This window comes from Vicugna pacos, chromosome 27 (assembly GCF_048564905.1).
Source record: "Vicugna pacos chromosome 27, VicPac4, whole genome shotgun sequence".
Taxonomy (NCBI): Eukaryota; Metazoa; Chordata; class Mammalia; order Artiodactyla; family Camelidae; genus Vicugna; species Vicugna pacos.
Window position 1 is genome coordinate 29,725,166 of NC_133013.1, and position 23,878 is coordinate 29,749,043.

A 23,878-nucleotide genomic window follows, 5' to 3' on the forward strand; every position below is an offset into this window, starting at 1 on the left:
TTGTCCATCACTACTTAGATGATATTATTGTCCAAATGTACAAAAAACCAAGGGTTGGCTAGAACAGTAACTTGCCCAAGGTCACAGAGCTAATAAGTGATGGAGAGAGCCTAGACAGTAACTCCCAGGTTACACCACACTCCTGGGTCCACAGGGTAGAACAGAGAACCCAGAAACAGATCAAAGGACATCATGGGAACTGGGCTTATAATTCAAATCAGTGGAAAATAATTAAGATCTTGTTCTTGGCTAACTGAAACTTACATCAAAATAAATTCCAGGCACCAAGGCACATAATAATCAAATTGACAAAAATTAAGGATAAGGAGAAAACATTGCAATTAGCAAGAGAAAAGTATCAGATAACATACAAGGGAACTCCCATAAGGTTATCAGCTGATTTTTCAGCAGAAACTCTATAGGTCAGAAAGGAGTGGCACAATATATTTCAAGTGATGAAAAGGAAAAACTTATAACCACGAATACTCTATCCAGCAAGGCTCTCAGATTTGATAGAGAAATCAAAAGCTTCACAGATAAACAAAAGCTAAAAGCTAAAATAATTCAGCACCACCAAACCAGCTTTTACAACAAATGTTAAAGGAACTTCTGTAGTCATCAAACCATAAGAAAAGAGAACCAAAAGAAGAAAGAGAAAAGAAAGGCCTACAAAAGATTTCTCTGGCAATTTGGAGTGTTTTATGGTTCCATGTAAGTTTTAGAGTTGTTTGTTCTAGTCCTGTGAAGACTGCTGTATTTTGACAGGGGTCGCACTGGATCTGTAGATTGGCTTCTGTAGTGTGGCCATTTTGATGATGTTGAGTCTTCCAGTCCAAGAGCGCAAAGTATCTTTCCATTTCTTTGTATCATCTTCAATTCCCTTCATCAATGTTTTACAGTTTTCAGAGTATAGGTAACCTCCTTGGTTAAGTCTATTTCTAGGTATTTTGTTGTTTTGGATGCAATGGAAATGTTTATGACAGTTACAAAGTTCTAGTTTTTGAAGTGAAAAAAAAATTGAATGAAGGGCCACAAATGGGAAAATACCCTTTTTTGTGGGTGAGTTGTATTCTGTTACGTATGTATGATACATCTTATTTATCCATTCATCTGTTTATGCGCACTTAGGATGCTTCCGTATCTTGGCAATTATAAATAATGTTGCTGTTAATAGCGAGGTGTATGTATTTTTTTGAATTAATGTTTTTGTTTTTCTTGGATATATGACTAGGAGTGGAATTGCTGGGCCATATATGATGGTTCTATTTTTAGGTTTTTGAGAAACCTCCATATTGCTTTCCATAGTGGCTACATGAAACTACATTCCCACCAACAATGTACGAGGGTTCCCTTTTCTCCACATCCTTGCCAACATTTGTTATTTGTGTTCTTTTTGATACTGGCCATTCGGCAGGTGTGAGATGACATCTCATTGTGACTTTGATTTGCATTTCCCTGATATTAGTGATGTTGAGCAACTTTTCATGTTCCTGTTGGCTATCTGCATTTCCTCTTTTGGAAAAATGTCTATTCAGTTCTTTTGCCCATATTTTAAGTGGGTGAGTTGGTTGGTTGTTTGCTTTTTAATTGAGGTACACCGTTGATTTAAAATGTTGTGTTAGCTTCTGGTGCACAGCATGGATGGACTTGGAGGGCATTATGCTGAGTGAAACGAGTCAGAAAGACAAGTACTGTAAGACATCACTTACATGTGGAATCTTAAAAAATACAACAAACTAGTGAGTATAACAGAAAAGAAACAGACTCACAGATGGAGAGAAGAAACTAGTGGTGACCAGTGGGGAGGGGGAGGGGCAAGATGTGGGTGGAGAACTAAGAGGTACAAACTATCAGGTGTAAAGTAAGCTACAGGGACGTACTGTCAACACGGGGAACACAGCCAATACTTTATAATAACTATAAGTGGAGTATGACCTTTAAAAATTGTGAATTACTATACTGTATACCTGTGACATATAATTTGTACATCAACTATACCTCAATTTTAAAAAATATACTATACAATAAATACATAGATTAAAGAATAAATAAATTCCAGGTAGATAGACGATTTAAACCAAAGAAGAAGAGAGGGAAGAGGATGAGGAAGGAAAAAAAGGAAGAGGAGGGAAGCAAGAAGTGGGAGGGAAAAGCCATAAAAGCACTAGGAGACGACACGGGTCAGAAAGATGTATGAGCTTGGAGAGGAGACAGCTTCACGGGCGAAATACAAAGTCCAGCAGACGTGAGAACTACTGTATTTAAAGCCAAAAAACAAACTACAAGCTGTAACATGTAACAGAGGAAATTTCCTTCAACTTCCAAGGGATTTCTAACAAGTAGCAAGAAAAAGACCACAGTGCAAAGTCAAACAAAAGAAATACAAAAGGTCAGTAAATATATGTCAATATTATTCATAATGAAGGAACACAAATCACAACAATGAAATACTGTTTTCTATTAATCATCTTGGCAAAAACTAATTAGGTAATATTTGATGTCACCAAGGATGTAGGGAGATGGAAGGCAACTGGATCACCTGTTAAGATATTAAAAATTAGTCACTAAACCAAAAGTTCCAGTGTTAGAAATGAAGTTGTTCTATGAATATAGTACACAAGGATGTTTACTGAAGCAGTATTTGAAATATCAATAAATTGGAAACCTAAAAGTCCAACTGTAAGTTCTGGTTAAATAAATGTTATAGTCCATCCACAGAATTAAATGCTATTGTAAGTTTTTTTTTTTAAATCTATCTATCTATATGTGTGTGTATATATATATATATATGTCAAAGTGAAAAAAAATCTCCAAGAGACATATTAAGTGAAAAAGACAACCAATAGTGTAAGAAAGGTAAAAGTCCATTTGCAGTTTAAAAAATGAAAAGGAGAAAAAAATACACATATGCACAAAAAAATTCTGAGAAGCTACTCAAAAAACTAGTGAGAGCTCTCTGAAGAGTCCAAATGGGAGGCATGGAGAGATGAAAAGGGATCTTTTGTTATTTTTACAATTTGAATTTTTCTTTTCAATCTTAATTTTTCCCCATGCACATGTATAACTTGGTAACTTTTCAAAAATGAATTCAACAAAAGATCATCTATAACTAAGGCACACTGAACAATAAAGACACAGACTTCAAGGCAGTTTTTTCCAAACATTTACTGAACACAAACACCATTTTTTCCTTTTACATAGCAATATTGTTAGTTTTAAATTAGCTGGGCTGTTACGACTGTCAATTACCACGAAATTAAAAATGATTCTACATGTCAAACTCAAATAGAAAATGTCATGCAATATATAAATCACTAACAGACCTCTGGTGCAGTCAGCAAGTTTACTATGTTTATTAAAGTCACGTAAATGATTTGACAAAAGTGCACAGCAGAATGACATCACTGGTTTGTTATAAATCACAGTGAACTACCAGAGTACAACAATGTAGTTCCTCTACACGGAGGACTGCAGGCTAGGGTGAATATTATAAAGGACAGGATCTTTCAACACATTAAGCCAGTAAGATTTTTCTCCCCAACTATGTACCTCTTAAAAGACTGGTTAGCAAAGCTGAGGTTTTCCCCTCATCTTTTCTCCTCTACCAATTACTAAGCAACAACAACAAAAAGCCATGCATGGATTTTACAACACCTGATAAAAAAGAAAAGCAGATACAAAACCTCGTTCACTTCATCACTTGGCCAAACTTGCATCTTCACTCTTTCATTTTTCTGATTAGGCCACTCATCACCCGACTCACCCCCAAAGGAAACGCTGTTAATAAATTTAGTAATACTCACCCCTGCACACATATCAAGATACACTCCCCATATCCACCAAGTCTGTGTCTCTTCCCTACACATTAACAACAATGAACACACCACAAACCTAGGACTAGAGACCACATTTAATTTACAGTTTTGAAAATTATTATCTATCACCACTATCCATGTAGTATTTATTTCTGATCCCATATTTTGGGGGAGAAGATACTGTACAAAGCAGCCCATCCGAAGATTCGGGCGAATCTGCCAGGAATGTCTGAGAAAGCCCAGCAGCGTGCTACACACGTTAGGAACTCTCTGCTTCCCAGAGAGGGGATCCAGAGCGGGCTGAGCGTTTTCAGAGTAGGAGTGCACACACAGCTTCAAATCTACGGACTAATAACTTTCCACAGAGCAAAAGGCAGAGTTTTGTTTTCTTTAACTCATTTTAACATCATAGTATAATCAGTGAGGAAAACGGTGTAGTCATCTGTATATTGACACATCTGGCTAGCCTGAAAAGGAACATTGAAGATTTTTACAGAAAATCTATCATAAGAACAAGTCCTTTATACTTTTATCCATCTACTCACTAGTTTGATCACTGGCTGCTTCTAAAACCAGCAAACTGTAATCCAAGGACCAGCAACTCACTCCTCACCCAACCTCATCCCAAAAAGAACTGCTTCTGCTTGAATAATCCTAAAGTAGCTGCCTCAACTGAGGTGGGGACTGGTACCAGGGCATTGTTCCCTTGGGATTTTAATTTTCAAGAACACTTGCCAAATGCAGAGACTTGAGGAGTGGCTGCCCCCAAATCATATTTTACTTCAAACAGTGCTTTCATACCTAAGTTTCTCATAATTACCAGTTATTAATCAACTATTAGTGTAGTGAAATAAAACCCTTCCCATAAATAAGCAAGACTAAAGTTTGCTTTTTGGTTGGTTGGTTTGTAGTTCCCACAGCAAAGAACCTTAAGGTAGCTGGACTGTGGCCTGCCAGAGCAATCCAGGGTGGAAAATGACTATGTTGTGTCAGAATTCTGTCAGAAACTTCCCCCGTCTTTGTCAGTTGAGGAGATGGATTTGCTGCCCATTCCTTGAATTAGTTACCTAAACTCAAGAGTTCAGTTTTCTCAACCCAGGTTTCACATGCTTTGCGCCCAGGCATTCATCCACCTGGGCCTCTAATTCAACCAAATTCTTATGACAATTACTGAGGAAGACCAAGAAGTTTTGACTGAATGTGTAATTATCAAGGAAGACTTGCAATCCACAGCATAATTCTACCAACAGTAGACATAAAATGACAAAAGTGGCTAGAAAATGGCAGTTGCCTGGAGCTCTCAGCTGAGACACAGAGCCATCACCTCTCTTACCTAATTTCCTTAAAACAAAACAAAACAAAACGTAAGTTTGGGAAGGGTTTGACTAAAGGTATTTTAAAGTAATTCTACCAAAAACAAATAAAAAAACAGTCATGTAGATTGCTTGTTTCAAAAATGGTTTTATACAGGTGTTTCACAATACACATTTGAATTTATTTTACAAGATGGAATTAGATCCTTAGCAATATAGTGCACAACGTACTGCTATACTACAGTTGACGAAACAAACAAAACAAACCTCAGTTACCACTAGCAGGGTTTACAGTCTATTCCACGGTCTTCAAAAATTTTCTCCAACTGTGTCAGCATTTCAAACAGCAGTTTTACTCCCCAGCATTCCGTCCTCCCTTCTCAAGAACACCGAGTGTCATGAAATTTTGATGTCTGAATATGTACAGATAATCGTTATCCTCATTTTATAGGTAAGTTAATAGCTACAATAGTTCTGGTCCTGGGTAGCCAAAGGGATGAAATGGTTCCTAAAACATGCAACATTATCTGATGCTTTAAGTTTTGGTGTTTAAAAAACATACGCATTAGTAATGGAAGCAAGTAAATACCAAGTATCACAGCCAAATAAGCAGGCCTTGAAGTCTGAAAACACAGGGTCTGATCCGAGCCGGGGGAAAGGGCGTGATTCACTCACCTGGAGGATGTGCACTTCCTCTTTCAGGCCCCGAGGGTTGCCAAGAGCACGGTACAGTAGTCCCCCGACTCACACCAGGAGGATCACGGCCAGCCATTTTTAAATTAGGGCTCATTCAAATACTTGCCTTTAAACCTTCCTAAAAGCCTTCCTTGTACAAACCTCAGATTAGGAAAACAGAAGCATATTACCATGACAGAATTTACCATCAAAACATTACTGACTGAAGCAAGAACACACGTGAAGCGTAACTACAGCAGCAGTGTAAGTATCCTGCATTCTGGGGGGGGAAGGGTTTCAAAGTCCCCCCAGCCGTCCCCTCCCATCCTTCAAAGTATTCCACTTCGTGGGGTATCTCTATTTAAGGCCCTAGGTGCTGATTTTGGTTTGGTCATTACATTTTATATTGATCCAACTGCAACCTTCTTCTTACACTTTACAAAGCAATAACCATACATAAAATGTTAACTGAAACTTTACAAGTTTTTCTTTTGTTTGTTTATAGCTGATGTTGCTACATCATTATAATGCTTTTCATTAAAGAAAAAAGACACAGGTCTTCACTTACAGTCCATGCACTATGGGTAGCTAAGGCATTCATTTGGCACTAGAGAGAAAAATACAGATATACCTAATTTTACTTTCTTTATCACTTTTAACATCAATAGAAGTTAAGTGTGTACCCTTTTTGAATTTCTGTGATGCTTAAAGGATAATCACAGAATATTACCTTAGTCTGACAGTAAAAATGTTGCCATGAAAATAAAACAAAGAAACTAAACTTCTGTACAGCCTGTCAGAGTAAGCGACATTGTGGTTCAAAATCTGCTGCTCTCAGACAGAAATATCTTTCAAAATGGCATTGTGAATTATTTTCATCATCAAAAACATTGTATTCCTTATACCACACTATTGATTTTTCTACTTCTTATCACAGACTAAATAAAGGGAAAAAATTAAAAATATCCTGGCTCCTTCTCACCTGTCATAAACACCTTCTTAGGGAGGCACAAATAATGCCCTTGGAAAAGTAGTTTCCAATTTTAAAAGATACCACACAGGAGGAAAGGGAGAAGGGGACAAGAAATAAAACATGTAACTATATTACGACAATTTGTTTCATCAGAAAACACAGCATTCATTCTGTTTACATGTCTATGAGTTGAGTTAGATGCAGACTGCTGCAGTTTAGATTACATTAATACAGAGACAAATTTTAGAATCCAAGCCTAAAGGCAAACAGTCCATCAATATTCTCTGAAAAGTTGCTTTAAAATTACTAAACTTTGTGTGTACCACCCAGCATAATTCAACAATTTCAATGGATTTAACTTTATAAATTAGTAACTATTATTAGCACATTTTTCAGATTAATCTGCAGCTATATTTTTTAAAATCCTCCTGATGGTATAATGTGTTATATCACTTCACATAAATAATGGAAGAGTGAAAACTACCTATAGCAGTTTGGCATGTGCAGAACATTTGGAAATTCCATTACTTCTAATGTTCCTTTTAGTTGTTTTTCTTCATGGAATCCACAGAACTGCTGCAAGGATAACAGGCTGACACGGGACCAACAGAAATACCTTTGTAGTCTGTTTTTTGTTAAACATTATCAATTTCCAATCACAAATGTCCCTTGCCACATAAAATGTTATGCTCCTTAAAAAAAGAAAGAAGGGAAAATAGGTAAGTGACCAATATCCAAACACCTTAGATTATAGTTACACCTAAACAATGTGGCTTTGTTTAAAGTGTATTTGACATCAATCACCATATGAGGCAAGAAGGCCAAATACAGAACTAAGGAAGGACAGGGAGGGAGGGAGGGTGGTGGAAAGAAAAGCAGAATTTATGAACACGTAATTCTGTTGTCTGTGATTAAAGTCCTTTACTTTTTAGCACCACATTAAACGATTTTACATATCCAGTCACTTAATGAAATCCAACAAACTCTTCAAGAGTTCTGGGGATCTGGTCTTGATAGTTAATGTCATTAGCCCGAACTGCCCGGGCAGCCAGGCACTTGAGACTCATCTTCATTTGAGTTTTAAGTAGTATTTCTGAGACCCCAGTTGTACTTTTGTCTAGCGGAGTCTTATTCTGTTTATTTGTCATGTCGGTGTGAGCGCCAGCTTCCACTAGGCTAATGATGATAGAGTGCAAGGTCAAAAAATCGCTGATGGGCCTGTTGTACTGAACGATAATGTGAAGGGCGCTGTTGCCTTCATTGTCCACAGCATTCACCTCCGCACCACAGTCCAGCAGGAGCTTCGTGACAAGCGCGTTGGGAAAGCTGCAGACGTCGTTGGTGTGGAAATCATCGACTGGGGTATTGGAGTTGACAGCAAGGTGCAGCAAGGTGAAACCCTCCCGAGTTCTAGGATCAAGGTGGATTAGGTTGTAGATCTGCTTGTTAATTTTGCACTGGTCTTCCTCGCTGCACTGTGTTTTGGTGGAGATGCACACTAAATACAGAAAGGTGTAGAGATTACATTCATAATTGTCCATAGCATTGTGGACGTCAGCATCTGGAATATTTTTTACTCTGTTCATACTTTGTTCTATTTCCAAAACACTGCATCTCAAAACACATTCTATATCTGGGGCCTTCACAGTTTCATTCAAATGTATCATCTGTGAAAAAACTTGGGCAAATCGAAGAAGATCCTTATGGGTATTCCTGTTACCTTTCTGTCTGAGGTGCAGGGCATGAAGCCACAACTTGATACACTGTTCAAACTCCATGTTATCCGCATACACAGCTCCCCGGTAAATGATGGGATGGGAAACATCAATGTTGTCGGCACCTAAAATCCGTTCCCGAACTATAAGGCCTTCCATGTGAAGAGCATCTCTGTCTTGCCGAATGGATTCCAGTTCCTGAGGATTTCTACACTCAGTCCTATTCCCATAAGCGTGGATTGGTGGGAGAACCTCTTTCTCAAGAATGTTATCACCATCCTGAAACCTCTCCAACATGGCTAAGTATAAATAGTGGTAAGTCTTCACGATGTCATAGTTCTCACGGTCATTTGCAAAAGAGGCACCCAAGAGCTCCAAAGCTTCAATCCGACTTCTTCGGTCACAATCAGCGTGAGAGAGCAGCAGCTCGACAACATCAGCTTTGCAGCTTTCAGCAGCTACTTTTAACGGTGTCATCCCGTGGCCGTTCACTACTATGGCGGCGCGCCATTTTATCAGCTCTTTCACGATATCTATGTGCCCGGCTTCAGCTGCAAAGTGCAATGCTGTGGCTCCACAATGTGCTTTAGCGTTGGGATCGGCACGTTGCTCTAAAAGGTATCTGACCACGTCAGTGTGGCCCTTATATGCTGCAATCATTAGGCAGGTGTTGTCATACTTGTTGGCAATGCTGATGTTGGCGTTATTTTCAACCAAGTATTTCACAATGTCCAATCTGCCATCGAAGCATGCTGCCCGCAGCGGGGTCGAGTTAGTGACTGTGGTGTGGTTCACGTTGGCTCCATGACTGACGAGAAGCTTAACCACTTCAAAATGACCTGCTCCTGCTGCACACCAAAGAGCAGTGGCACCGTCAATGACATACCTATTCATGAAAAGAACACACAGTTAGAAAATGGAGGTCACTGCCCTAACAAAAATTTAAACCCTGACCAAAACCTCAATCTACAGAGCATTAGTAAAACATTAGTTTTGGTGAAAATAAAATCAGGTAATTTAAGTAAAGCATTTTGCGTAGTACTTACACTTAGTATAAGCTCAATAATCAACTATTATAGTTATTACTAAAGTGTAAAAACCGAAAAAAAGACCCTCTAACTTTCTCCTAGCAAAAGTAAGTTTCAGAAAACAAAGAGGAAATGTACGGTGCTTTGTAACTTCTTTACTACCAAGCTGATTCACAGGCCCTCAAGGGCAAAGTGTGTTCCTCCTTTTCAGCATCCCGCAGGGACCACAGTTTCTATCAATATATCAGTTAAGAAAGCCACCCCAATCTCTGCACTAACACTGTGTTAGAAACTGCTAAAATGTATATAGAAATGCAAAGGACCAAGAACAACCAAGATAATCTTGAAAGAAAATGTTGGAGAACAAAATACAGTAATTAAGATCGTGTATCACTGGTATTAGGATAAATATATCAACAAAACAACAACCAAAAAAACAAAAACAAAAACAAAAACCCCTCCAGAAATAGATTCACACATACAAGGTCACAGATTTATGACAAAAGTGCCATTGAAATTCATACAAAGTATAGTCTTTTTCATAAATAGGGATGAAGCAGCCGCTAGGTACCTGTTTGGAAAAAAAATTAAATTTGACTCTACACACAAAAATTTGAGAAGTGTGAAAAGCTAAACAATAAAAGCTTCTAAGAAAAAAATAGACTATCTTCATGACCTTGGTTTGATGATGATTTCCTAAACATAATGCAAAAAACAAAAAGCATAAAACATAAAAGAAAAAAATGATTCATTAGACTTCACTAAAATTAAAACTTCTTTTCATCAATAGACACTGTGAAGAAAGTGAATGGGCAATCCACTCACTGGAAGAAGACACGTGCAATGGATTTATCTGACAAATCACTAAAAAGGCGAACAACCCAATTTAAAAAATGGATGAAGAGACTGATCAAGTATACTTCACAAAAGATATTTAAATGACCAATAAACATATGAAAAGATATTCAAGATAATTACTCACCAGAGAAATGCAAATTAAAACCAAGAGTTACCAATACACACTCACTGGAATAGCTAAAATTAATACTGACATGACAATACCAAGTGTTGGCCAGGATGTGGAGCAGCTTACTCTCACTGCTAATGGAAATCGGTAGTGGGAACATAATTTGGTTCAAACACTTTGGGAAAACTGTTTGATGGTAACTATTAAGGTTAAACATACACCACTCCTATGACCCAGCAGTTCCACTCGGTACACTGAAGAGAAATGGATGCAAATGTCCACCAGAAGATCTATACAAAAAAGTTCATAGCAGCTTTATTAGTAAGAGTCAAAGACCAGAAACAACCAAAATATCCATCAACAGAATAAATAAACTGCCATATATTCATATAATGGAATACTACAAAGCAACAAACAAACAAACTACTGATACATGGAACTCCACAGATGAATCTCATAGATATTCTGTTAAGCAAAAAGAAGCCAGATAGCTGACACAACATTGTAAACTGACTATATACTTAAAAAAAAAAAAAAAATATATATATATATATAAAGCCAGATGGAAAAGAGTACATTGTATGATTCCATTTATAGGAAGTCCGGTATAGACAAAACTAATCTATGGTGATAGAAGTCAGAATAATCATGACTTCTGGGAGGGGAAAGGAGAGAAAATGATAAGAAAGGGCCCAAGGGAAACTTTTTCAGTGACATAGATGTTCTGCATATTGATTTAGAAGGTAATTACTTGGATGTAAACATATTAAAATTTTATAACATTGTACACTTCAGATTTACACACCTTATTAGATGTTATACCTTAACTATAAATATAATTTTAAAAAGAAGCACAAATCAATTTAAAGAAAAATTTTAAACACAAAAACCTAATACATACTTTCAATATGCCAAATACTATATTAAGTGCCTAATATGCAGTATATCTCATTTAATTCTCTTAACCTTTTCCCAATAACCCTGTAAGGTAGATGCTATTATTATGCCCATTTTACAGATACATAACTAAAAGGCTTACATGAGATTAAAAGTATAGAAGTACTTTTGAAATTATATAATGCATCAAATGTAAGGAAACATAGTATGTGTCACTGTTCAAACATTTGTTTCCGTTCAAAAAGCTTTAAAAAAACTTAATATAATCTATCAAAAAATTAATACATAGTTAATATAATTATATTTACATGGTTACAATGTTTCCTTGTACTCTTAAAAAATATAAAACTGTTATATGCCAGGAACATGAACCTAAACTAAATAAAAACTCAACAAATGTTACATTAAAATAAGCATTCATATACATTATCTTTTAACTCTTGCAATAACCATACAAGATAAATAGGACCCCCATTTTAAAGATGGAGGAAAAAAGAGACAACAAGTGATTAAAATATTTCTCTGGTCTCAAATTTCCCAGAATTAGTGACAGAATTAATTAAGAGTAAAAATTAAATTACAAGTATATACTTCACTTGATTTTTATAATTGATTAATACTTTTCCTGATGTAATCTAATTTCCATTTCCCATATAGAGATGTGACAGGAGCATAAAAAGAAGTTTCAATTACGTGTTTATACTGAGGCCATTAAAAATTTTATGTAGTTTATGACCAAAAAATTTCAATGCATAACGGATTATAGAATGATTATTCCTTCAGAAACATTAGCCTTAGTGATTTTTTGAATTTCTACATCTAAACAAGAATATTAAACAGATTAAAGAGAATTATAATCCCAACATCTATGGCATTTCTTTGTCCATAAAATACAGCTAAAATTATAGCCATTTATAATAGCAAACAAAATAGCAAGCATTTATAACAGAAAATAAATAAAAATATAATCAAATTAATGCAATATTTACTTAATGCCTATGGGAGAAGCACTATAAAACAATGATATTTCTAGGCTCAATCTAAAATTGCAATCCAAACTATTACGTATTTCATCTTAAAAATCAAGGAATTTTAATCTGATATTCGCCTTTTTAAACAAAATATATGCATCAGACGATGGAAACATTTCACAATAAAAGATAACATTTCTGATCACAAAACTAAGTTCATCTATATCCTTAAATAAAAATGTCTGACTCAAGTATTTGAAATGGAAATAAAAAATTCACTAAATGTAAATGACCAGCACTTTATTTTAACCAAAGCTCTTAAAATCATATATTAGATCAAAAGTAGTTCCTTGATACGTATACTGGAAGTGACTTTCTGAATGAAGTCAAATTACGCTGTGCCCCTACGCCTTTCCTCTATCTGGACACTTATTAGAAGTATCAGTACTAGCGCTGACTTTTAAAAGCAAGAGCACTCAACAAGAAGCCTCAGAATTCCCAGAGGTCCTGTTCTGCTTCCCATCCGTGTCAGCAAACCTCTTCTAGGACAAGAGTTCCCCACAAACTCTGGCACAGAGCAGTCAGGCCCTCAGAACTCAAGCCAGCACAATATTCCAGGGTCACATGACACCCTCCTCTGTTCTGTTCCATTTCTATAACATTCTCAACAGCTTCCCATTCTCTAAAGGTTCTTCTTTCATTCACGCTCACCTAACTTTTCTTCTTATCTGTTCATCTATGTCAATTTTGGTCTTTACACAGTAAGCCATAAATAAAATAATCTCAAATGTTACTCCAAAAAGTATATAAGGACTCAGATATCTGCATGGGCTTAATCTAGGTGGGTGGTCCCCTCCCCCTTGAGGCTCTACTCTGAGTACACTTTAGTTTTCTAAGGTATATCTTTTTTAAATAAGTGATTTATTTTAATGTCTGTGTGTGCGTGTTGTCTCTTTCACACACACACACAAAATGTACCATATCAAACCCATAATTACACAGATGCCGCTTCTTAGGATGAAGCTAAGAAGTGAGACTTTAGAAAGAAAAATAGCAGGCAAATATAACAGGATAGGTGGTGAACGATTTGGCAAAAAATTGTCAAGATGGTATATAAGCTACTGAAAATTAGAAAACACTCCTCTACTTCAGCACACTTGGAAACTGTCTGTCCCCATCCAGCCACGGGTCTCAAGACCAATGGAATCTAAAGAAGATTTTCGCTAAGTGCCTCTCAAAGGCAGTCCCCAAGGGTTGAGTGAACTTCATATTACTAACACCTCACTCAGACTAACATTTTCACAATGTCTGGAATGAATGCAAAGTGAAATCATGACATTTTCAAGTAACACTCTCTTCATCTATTTCTGAAATGCCTAAATGACTGGAACGAAATGCAAAATAATCTCACAGAGTGAGTGGAGTGAGTGTTTAGAAAGGTGGCCATGAATTTCAATTCTGCTCTTTTGTTAATTATCTGTAAGCTCCTCTAAAGTAGAAACTTTACATTTTTTTCCCTATATCTTCTATATCTTCCATGGCACAGGGCTGGGCCCTTCATAGGCCTTTAATAAGTTAAAAAAAACCCTAAACTATTTTGACATAGCAGCTAATAAGTTCATACTTGTAATAATCCATAAACAAAAAAAATAGCTTGAAGAAGGCTCATACAAAATCTCAAGTGATAGAAATGTTTGTGATTACAGTCCCGCCATTGACTCTTCATATTTTACACAAGGATCGTCAAAATCTGGTCTCTACCTCACTCCAACCTCCCGCAGTCTCTTTCTTAATTTCCCAGGCTTGCATCCCTTTCTGCAGCTGCACTGAACACTCGTCATTGCAAATGCGCCATGCTGCTGCCCCTCTTCTTCACTTTCTGCTGTCCTTTGAGACTGAGCTCAAACATCACCTCAGCTGTGAAGCCTTCCCTGATTCTCCCAGGCAAAGCCGAGCACTTCCTCTTTCTGTGTTCCCTCAGAAGTCCAAAAGATGTCTAGATGGCATCTGCAATTACTCATTTATGTCTGTTTCTCACACGCCCCCCCCGCCGCCAGATGGTCCTCCTCCGCAGTGGAACAGTATGTTATTCATCTCTGCGCACCCAATCCCTGCCACAGAGCCTGGCACACAGCAGGTGTTCAAAATACGTTTGCTTATTGAACCCCTGAATTTCACTGGGCAAGGCAAGCCACCACACAGGCTCATTGCTACATTTCCGGTCATCTCAAGTTCTCTTAATTGCCACCCCAAAACATTTTTCTCTTTGATGGTTGAGAAAGAGAAGCAAAACCTTTCCAAATGCTTTAGAAAACTGTTTATTCTCGCCACTGTTCTCCCTTCATCAGAACAGGCCTCAGCAGGCCCCTCAGCAGCAGTGTCCCTGCAGGTTCCTATCTCCGCGGGGGCCTGGGCCTGCATGACTGGAGCAGCGCTGCAAGTTCAGGGTCATTGTGCCTCACCCCTCCTCTGGGGATAGGGAAGGCCGTGGGAATGCAGGACCGTACAGAGGGGACACAGGAGCCAGCAAGGGAGAACAAATGAGAATCGGACTGCCATCTTTGGTTAACATGAAAAAGGCCATCTCCTTAACATCTAGAAAGGTGGTACCAAAGAGTAACCACCACCAGCTGGCCATCACTTCATTAAGATACAATACTCTGAAATACTTGCCTCTCATCTAAAACAGAAGAAAAAGCTCTTATTATTTCAACCTAAAAAAAGAATCAATCAAAATTCAACAATGCCCTAGTCATCATCAAGAATTTTTTTTTCAGTCAGGTTTCAACCAGTTTTCAATCACCCAAACTAAAGATACATATCTTTATGCTTGGACCACATCTACCTCAAAAGAAAATGCTAGAACAGCTTATGTACTAGTACAAGTCAACAAATGCAATCAATGAAGCAAAATCTTCAGCTGTTATCTGTAAAACAGGTTGTAATCATCTAGCATAGAAAAGATAACGTCAAACCTGACTATCCTGTGTTCAAAATTATCATACCCCAAAATATGTACTATTAAACCCAAAGGGCAGATTTTAACTGTAACAATATGAATTTTTCAACTCCCCACCCGGAATAACAGTAAATTATCACGCTTCCCCACATCATCACAGGATAACATGTAATTTAAGAATGCATCATCTCCTCCTACACCAAGTCCAGTGCCATCTTCACAGCCAACGTATCTACTCCCAGCAACGTGGAAGAGTCAGAATCATGTCCTGGGATGTCTGGCTGCATGACAATTCAAGAAGCTGAAGGTGCTGCTGGTTCTGGGGGCTTGTTTTGACTTTAAGGTCCCACAACTCGCTAAGGGCTTTATCGGACACTCACTTGAAGGGCTTAAAAATTGGGTGGCCAAATAGCTCATCAAATAGAGGTCCTCAAAGTTAACTGCTGACCCCGTTTTCTGATCTCGGCTATAACCCCGGTACTGATAAAGGGAAAAATCTGAAAAGGCTGCCACCTCCTCTATACTGCTTGTTCACAGACTCTGTACTTCTAGGTATCAAGACAGAAGGTGTGGCTATTTCCCTACGGAGGGGATAAGCGGTAGGGGCCAATGAGTATGAGCAGTGAAACATGGGATGGAACATTAGTCCTAGGAGATGAAATGGGCCTAATGGGGGCAAGTCAGGAGGTACAAAATGGGAGAAAAGATACCTCCACGAAGCGAGAGAGAGAGGGAGGGGAGGACCGATGAAGTGCTGGGTCTGCGCGCGTTAGGGAGGAGGCTGGAGCTGGGATGTACCTACCCGTCGAAACGGACGGTGCCAGTCTGCTGAGTCTGCACCCGGTAGTGCTCTAGCAGCAAGCGCACCACCTTGGCGTGCCCGTTGCGGGCTGCGATGATGAGGGGCGTGGAGCGCTGCCCTCCCTGCTGGCTGACATAGCCGAGCAGGTAGCGGATGTCGCTCTCAGACCGGTTGAGAAGCAGCGCAGCCAGAGTCAGCACCTTGCCCTCGCTGGCAGCCTTGTACACATAGCCAGCCAGGCCCTCCATGGCCGCCGCCAACTCCAGCACCCGTCTGGTCGCCACCGCTGCTGCCGCCTTGCGCCCCCGGAGGCCGCGTTCGCCAGCGCTTCAAACCCGGGCCCTCACAGCCCATTCAACAGGGGCGGCCGCCGCCGCCGCCGCCGCCGCACCCAGGCAGCAGCGCGGCCGGGGAGGCGGGCGCGCAGAGCCGGCCGAGCCGCTGGGGCACGTCCGCGATCCCGCCCGGCCGGGAGGAGCGCGCTCAGGGCCGCCCCCGGCGCCCCAGGCACCGGCCCTGGGCCGAGGGGATCTGCATGGCGGCCGCCGCCCCAGGTCTCAGGCCGGACCCCTCCTTCCTGCGGCTGCGACAGGCGCGCGCCCGAGCTACGGGGCGCCGGCAGGTCCCGAGAGGGCCGCGCGCGCCCGGATGGCGAGCGGCGGCCGCGTCCTCCCCGGCCCGGCCCGGCCCGGCCCGCGGGGCCTAAGGCCCGAAAAGGCCTCTGCCCCGCCTCCGCCCTCCCCGGCTGGAGGAAACCCGCAGGCCCTCGCCCCGCGAAGCGCGGAAGCGCCAGACCCTGTCGATGGCTCCGGCGGCCACGCCTGTGGAGGCCCGCTGAGCGAGGCGGAACGCTCCGGCGGCAGAAACCCCGGACTCGGGGCCGGGAGGAAGGCGGGCCTCCGCATACAGGGCCGGGCGGGGCGGGTAGCGCGGGGACAGTTAAGCGCGGTGTCTCTTCCAAAGCCGACCGGCGGGCAAACGAGGCCCGATGAAGAAAGGTTCTGCTGCACGAAGGCGCCCATCCCCACCTCGGCCCTGGATGTCCTCGTTGCCCTTGACGCCTGGAGCTTCCAGCCCGCCCCCAGTAGGCCCCGGGGGTCCCTAGCCGGGGAAGAGGGACAGCGTGAGGGCGCCGAACCGTTACCACCGACGAGCTAGGGGGCCCGTCCCACTTTACCGTAGGCAGTGCCGGGCCCTTCTCAGCCCCTGACCGGGGCACCAGGGAGGGGGTTGTGCGCACCGGGCAGATTCATTTTGGGCACGGGGCGGCGCCTGTGAGCCCTCGAAATGCGGGTGGACTCTGAGGGCCGGCGCCAGGGTCTGAGAAGGGACTGGAAGCCTGGCCTGGCCTCCCTCGAGAGGGGGACTGAGTGTGTGAGAAAGGTTGAGGGAGATGGGGAATTGAAAGGGGCGAGGTACCCTGGGAAGGAAGGCGAGGTCTGTGTTCAGACAGACCAGGACTCTAATCCTGAGCTGACAGCTTGACAACTCGGGTTTTCTCACATACCTCACAAGGTTGTTAGAATTTGAAAAGATCGTTTATCCAACGAGTATTAGAGATCTACTATTGCCAGTCTCTGCTTGGCACTAGGGATTCAGTGATAGACCAGACAGACACAGTGCCCCTTCAGGGGCTGTGTTGTTGTGGAGAAAACAGACAATAAACAAGTAAATAAACAAGAGGCAAGACTGGTTGAGTTAGTATCGTTACCATTTGCTATGAAGCAAATGAAATGGAGTGATGGTGGATTGGGGGGCGGTGCTAATTTCAATGTGAGTGGTCAGATAAGGTCTGCACCACAGGTAATGAGAACAGAGGGTATTCGAGGCAGAGGGAACAGATAGTACAAAAGCCCTGAGGGCGGAAGAGTCTTGGTGAGTTCAGAAACAGAGGTCAGTGTGGCTGTGGCTTAGTAGTCCACAGGGAGAGCGATAGGAGGTGAAGTCATCGGGGCGCAGGTCATGTTAGGGCCCCATGACCCATGGGAAAATGTTTAAATTCTACTCAAGTGTGGTTGGCGTTTGAAGAGTTTAAAACAGGAAAGTGACAAGATATGATTTATGTTTAAAAAAAGATCACTCTAGCAGCTGTGTGAAGAGTAAACTCTAGTCAGCGAGAGTCAAAGCAGGAAGGCCATTTAGGAGGAAGGGTTTTGGACTAGGATGGTAGGAGTGGAGGTGATGAAGTTTGTGGGGCAGTTACAAAAAAGTACAAGTTCAATACAGAGGCCTTCCTGCATACACCGTCAAGGACAATATCTACCTCCCTCCCCAAGCCCCAGCACACATGATGGACAATATCTACCACAGAGAAAGAATGAACAAATGTATTTATTTGGTCCCAAGGGAACAGGCTGGGCTCAGCAAGTTCATATAAATTATTTTATTTGAACCCCACCGTTCCAATCCTAGTTGGTGAAGGCTTTGTCTCAATTGCAGAGCTGTTGGTGGGGGTATGGGTCACTTCTCAAATTCTCGCCTCCATTCTGCAGCACAGTTTATCTATTTTCAGATCTGTACACAGATTTTTTTTCCTCCCTTACCGTATTAAACAAAAACAACACTGGAAAGGAGAGCCGAGGATGGGGTTCTGCCACTAGAGTCTCTGAAATGGCTGGTTGTTATCATTCTGGGGCTCCAGGGTTAGAACAAATTCCAGTTCTTGACAGGCTGACCCAGGCTTTTGGGCCTCTGAGCACTAGGCAATGACGTATTCAGCTGTGTGACCTGAAGGCTCCCATCCAACTGATTTACTTCCCAGGCTCTGTGAAGTACCTGGGCTCCTCATATTCTCTCCCTCTCCCTGTCCCTCTCCCTCCCTACCTCCCTCTCCTTGCAGCCTTTTGCCCAGCATCATTCTTTTCACACGCAGCCTTTTGAAGAAAGTGATCCAGACACAGGCCCCTTCTTCCCATTGGTTTCATTTTCCCAAGGAGAACTGATTTATGCAGCTATTCTTTGCTGATTGAGAAACTTTCTTCTTCCTCTCTCGCCCTTTCGAGATGAACTAGGGTTCATCCTGGTGCTGACACCACAGTCTGGTGGTGTAACTGGGTAAGTGCTAATAGGGATGACTGGACCAAGAGCCATGCCAGAGAGGGTCTCAGAACTTGCACTTCTCGGCCTCCTCTCCCAGATGGGAATTCACTTCTGCTCCAGCATCCCAGGGTCAGGAACGCTGGGCTGCTCTTTCCTTCTTCACTTATCAGTTGCTTAGTGTGGGGTTCTGGGCCCCCTTGGTTGCACAATAGCCATTGACTGATTGGAGACTATTTGGTTGCCAGTATTTACCTGGGCTTGGAGGATGATGTTTTTGTGATCAGGTTGGGCAAATCAGAGAGAGGGTATGTAAATAGGACAAGACTGCTTTCCCAAAGGTCAGAGCCCAGAAATAGTTCCTTCTGACCTATTCCCTTCCCCCTTGACAGAAAGCCACTAAGCAAATGAATGGTAGTAAAAATATAACTGCAAATAGTTACATCCTGATGGAGATTGTTTGGCTGATGACAATAAATGTCTTTCCACCGGGATAAAAGACAGGACCAACCTCCAGCACTTTTGTTTCTGGGTGATTGAACGTGGCCTATGAGCAGAATTAGCAGTACCTTCCATGGAACATTCCTTTTTCCAAGCCATGTCAGCCAGCCCACTGCTCTGAGTCAATGGAGTTTCTCAGATTTTGTATAAAGTGCATTCAAAATGTCATATTTTGAGCACCAGTAAAGATACTTGTTTTAGTCCTACAACCCTCCCCCGTACGCTAATGGAAGAGGATGACTTTTTGCACTGAACAGATCTGGGTTGGACTCCCTTTTCAGTGGGCTAGCTGCGGCCTTGAGCAAGTTTCTTCATCTGTACAGTGGAGGTAATAATTACTTTCCTTGCAGGGCAGGTGTGATGGTGACATGCAAACTCCTTCCTGAGTCTAGTCCTGCAAAGGAGTGTCTGTCACTACCTATTAATCTCCCTTTGACCAGCTCGCACCCCACAGTCATACTTCTGTTGTGCCATTAACCTGTTCAAGAAAAGACTTCCCACTCCAATTGCATTTTCCCTGCAGGAATGTGTCTGCCTCTAGACACGCTGGAGAGTAGATCCATAGTATGCAAGGGGCTGGGGAGGGTAACTGACAAGAGTTCAGAAATTCCAACAGAATCACCAAATGAAAACGTCAGGAATCACTGACAACCAGGAAACCGCTGACAAGAAGTCTATTAGCCGAGTTTCAGAGGATTGGTGACCCACTGGCCTTTGTCTCCTTTTCCCCTCTCTCCTTGCCTTCCCCTGAAAAGCAGGTGTAATGATTGTCGAAGACAAAACTTAAAATGGATGAGTGGCAGGGAGCTAGTCTGTGTTATTTCCCAAACCAGTTCACCCCTGCCAGGTTTTTGGTTTACTAGGAAAGCAGACTGAAATAGACGTGTGTCTTGTTTCTTCTAACCCTACTTCTCCCTGAATCGTGGTACCAGTCAGGTACCCTGGGATTGTAATAACAAGAATAACAATAGCTAGCTCATCCTGAGTGCCTACTGTGTGCCAGGCATCAGAGTAGACACTCGACACAGATCAGCATGTTAAATTTATGTAAGCATGTGAGGGATCTGCCGTTATTATCATTCCCATTCTTCAGATGAAGAAATTGAGATAGAGATATTGTGTAACTTGCCCATGGCTTCATAACTAGAGTGTGGTAGAATGTCAAGATTTGGACTCTACCTGTCTAATCCCTGCCTCCTGACCCTCCTACTAGCCTTCTGTAACTCCCTTTGTCCTCCTCTGAATGGCCACTACCCAGCCTGCCCTCTGCAGCTAGGGTCTCACTGGAGGTCCCCATGGATTTCTGCGGTCCTGATCAGTTCACCTGGGCCTGGATGCCAACTAACTGATCTGATCATCCATCCTGTGCTAATGCGGGAGGGCTAGAGGAAATTCTTCCCCAGTTGGCTACTCCCCACAGAGCCTGGACATTCCTTATTCCTACCCAGGAACACAGGTCCAAATCTAAAGCAAATGCTGTCTCATCCTAGAGATCTTCCTTGATTTTGCTCCCCAGAGCTCTGTATCACTTTATACTTCTCTTGGGATCCTTACCTCTAATAATTACTCTTGTCTGTACAGCACTTTCTAGTCTCAAACATTTTCTGATCCACCCAATCCAGCCCCTGCCTCCTAAGCTTCTTAGCCACCTTCTGTAATGGGGGCAACACTGAGCAGCATGGTGGTTCAGTATCCAAGCTCTGGAATCCACTCTGCCAGCACCCTAGCTCCAAGAATTGCTAGCTGTACGATGCTGGACAAATTGTTTATTTAACTCACCAGTCAGTTTTCTTAACTGTGAAATGGGATAATAGTGCTTCTATCTGTTTGTTCTCAGGGTTGAACAAGATAAACACACACACACACACAGAGCAAGCAACTCATTAAATGTTGGCTGCTGTTGTCATTTTCTCACTGAATCCCCACACCCTATAAACAAAGCAAGTCAGGTCTTGTCATCAGTAAAAACGAGTTTAAACCAGATCATCTGTAAGCTCTCTGCCAGCTCCATCAAGCTCTGATTCTATCACGAATCATGGTTATTTACGGACACATCTTAGCTCTTCTGTGCCACAGTAACCCTTAAAGGCGCAGCCCTTAACAGAGGGCCTTGTATATAGTTGGTCTTGCCAGGTTTGTTTTAATGCATAGCAAGTGGGATGAACGAATGAGAAATTTCTGCATAGCTTTTATTTAATTTATTTTTTAATTGAAGTACAGTCAGTTATAATGTGTCAATTTCAGGTGTATAGCACAATGTCCCAGGCATGCATATACATACATATTTTTGTTTTCATATTTTTTCATTAAAGGCTATTACAAGATATTGAATATAGTTCCCTCTGCTATACAGAAGAAATGTGTTTTTTTTAAATCAATTTTTATATAAAGTGGCTAACATTTGCAAAACTCAAACTCCCAAATTTATCCCTTCCCACCCCCTTTCCCCTGGTAACCGTAAGATTGTTTTCTGTCTGCAGGTCTGTTTCTGTTTTGTAGATGAATTCATTAGTGTCCTCTGTTTTCTTTCTTTTTTTTTCAGATTCCACATGTGTAGTCTTTAGTGTAGTGTCTGGCACTAAATAAGCTCCTGATAAATCATAGCTACTATTGTTCCATCTTACAGTAAGGCTCCCAAACTTGGTCCTTAAAAACATAGACTCCTGAGCCATACTGCCTGACCTGTGAGACTCTGAGTAAGTTAATGAGCCACCTTGGGCCTCAGTTTCCTCATCTGTAAGATGAGTATGATAATAGCAGTGCATGCCTAACTGAGATTGTTGGGTAGATCAAATGAGTTAATATGAGAAAGTCACATGTATTTGTGCCTGACATACGCTTGGTATACGTCAGTGCTTTTTGTCATAGTTTACAGAGCAGGAGACTCAGGCTCAGAGACATCAAGTGACATCCCCAAGCAGTAGTGGGCCTGGGGTCCAAATCTAACGAAGGCTGTCTGATTCCAGAGGCTCAGTCCTAATATTAGGATAGGTTGCTGCCCCAGAGGGTTAACAGGAGCCTCCTCCTACAGTGGAGATCTTAGGAGTAGAGGAGAGTGAGTTGGCACTAGAGACCTCTGGGGTGAGGGAGACCACAGGATGCCCTCAAGCCACACCACAGATGCGGCTCTTTCTTCACCTGTGTCTGTCCATATGGCTTTAGCATTTCATCAAGGCTCAGGTCCAGAAGTCCCTAAACATGGCGCCACTCATGCAGACCTCCAGCCTGGAATCTGCTGCAAAACTCGCTATGTGTGTTGATGTCACACTCAAAGCTGAGCCTCAGCTTTTCAACACAGACAGGCCCTAGCCTTGAGGCTTTTTCCATTTCTGAGGCATGTTTCAGCCCAGCAGGCAAGACCAGACTTGTACCAGAGGAAGGAGGGCTGGGTGGTAGATGGAGGGGAAGACGGAAAATAAATGGGAGTTAGAGTCGGACAGGTCTCGGCTGCTGGACTGCGGGGGGAGGGGCAGGAGCACACAGAAGGAGCATGCCTGTGGGGGGAGCTGCACAGAACCGGGGCCCCACTAAGCAATTTCTCTTCTTTGCAGTCCAAGTTATTGATTTAAACATGAATCCAAGCATGCTTCTAAAGCCCCAGAAAAACACTAATAAAATTTCACAATTGTGTAGCACAATATGATTTTCAAATTACTTTCACATAAATATGCTAAATTTTGAGCTGCCTTTTTAAATACTTTGCTTGTCTTATTACAAAGCATCACATGCTTATTGAGGAATACAGGGAAATATTTTTTAAGTGTAATATTTTTTTGAGTAAAGATAGATTTATTTAGACAGATACATACTACAGTGTGGGCTGTTTTAAAAGGCTAGGGAGAGGCCATGAGGTGTGGGGATTGGGAGCTCAGGTTAAAGTAAAAGTAGGTACACACTCCATAGACAGAGTGTGGGCCCATCTCTGAAGATGGGGGAGTGAGAGATGTGGCCACGAGGCACTGTGTTGCCAAACTGTATGGGCTAACAAGTGGGAAGACCATTCTAACTACCCTGGGGAAGGGGCTGGAATTCCCAGGAATGTGGCCACTGCCTAATCTTTGACCTTTTATGATTAGCCTTGGAGCTGTCATGGCACCCGTGGGAGTGCCATTTGCCATGTTAATGTTATAATGAGCATATAATGAAGTTTAAGGTCTACTAGATGTCAAATCTCCTGCCATCTTGATTTTTAAGGCCTACTGGGAGTTGAATCTTCTGCCATTTTG

The 23,878-nt window shown here is 41.8% G+C and overlaps 1 protein-coding gene across 1 annotated transcript; it reads right to left on the reverse strand.

The window, feature by feature from the left end:
* Window positions 1–5,256: 5,256 nt before the first annotated feature.
* FEM1B (fem-1 homolog B) lies at window positions 5,257–17,041 on the reverse strand. The gene is made up of 2 exons (XM_006211081.3): window positions 16,116–17,041; window positions 5,257–9,377 (listed from the first exon to the last, which is right to left on the reverse strand). Exons 1-2 carry the CDS (start codon window positions 16,361–16,363, stop codon window positions 7,742–7,744), a joined length of 1,884 nt encoding a protein of 627 aa, XP_006211143.1. The 5' UTR covers window positions 16,364–17,041; the 3' UTR covers window positions 5,257–7,741.
* Window positions 17,042–23,878: the final 6,837 nt, after the last annotated feature.

What these genes read in the sequence shown, in the direction of transcription:
- FEM1B (XM_006211081.3), bottom strand. Translation starts at nt 16,363, where the DNA reads ATGGAGGGCCTGGCTGGCTATGTGTACAAGGCTGCCAGCGAGGGCAAG. An exon ending in GGCACCGTCCGTTTCGACGG is followed by an intron (nt 9,378 to 16,115) that starts GTAGGTACATCC and finishes TTTCATGAATAG; the next exon opens with GTATGTCATTGACGGTGCCA.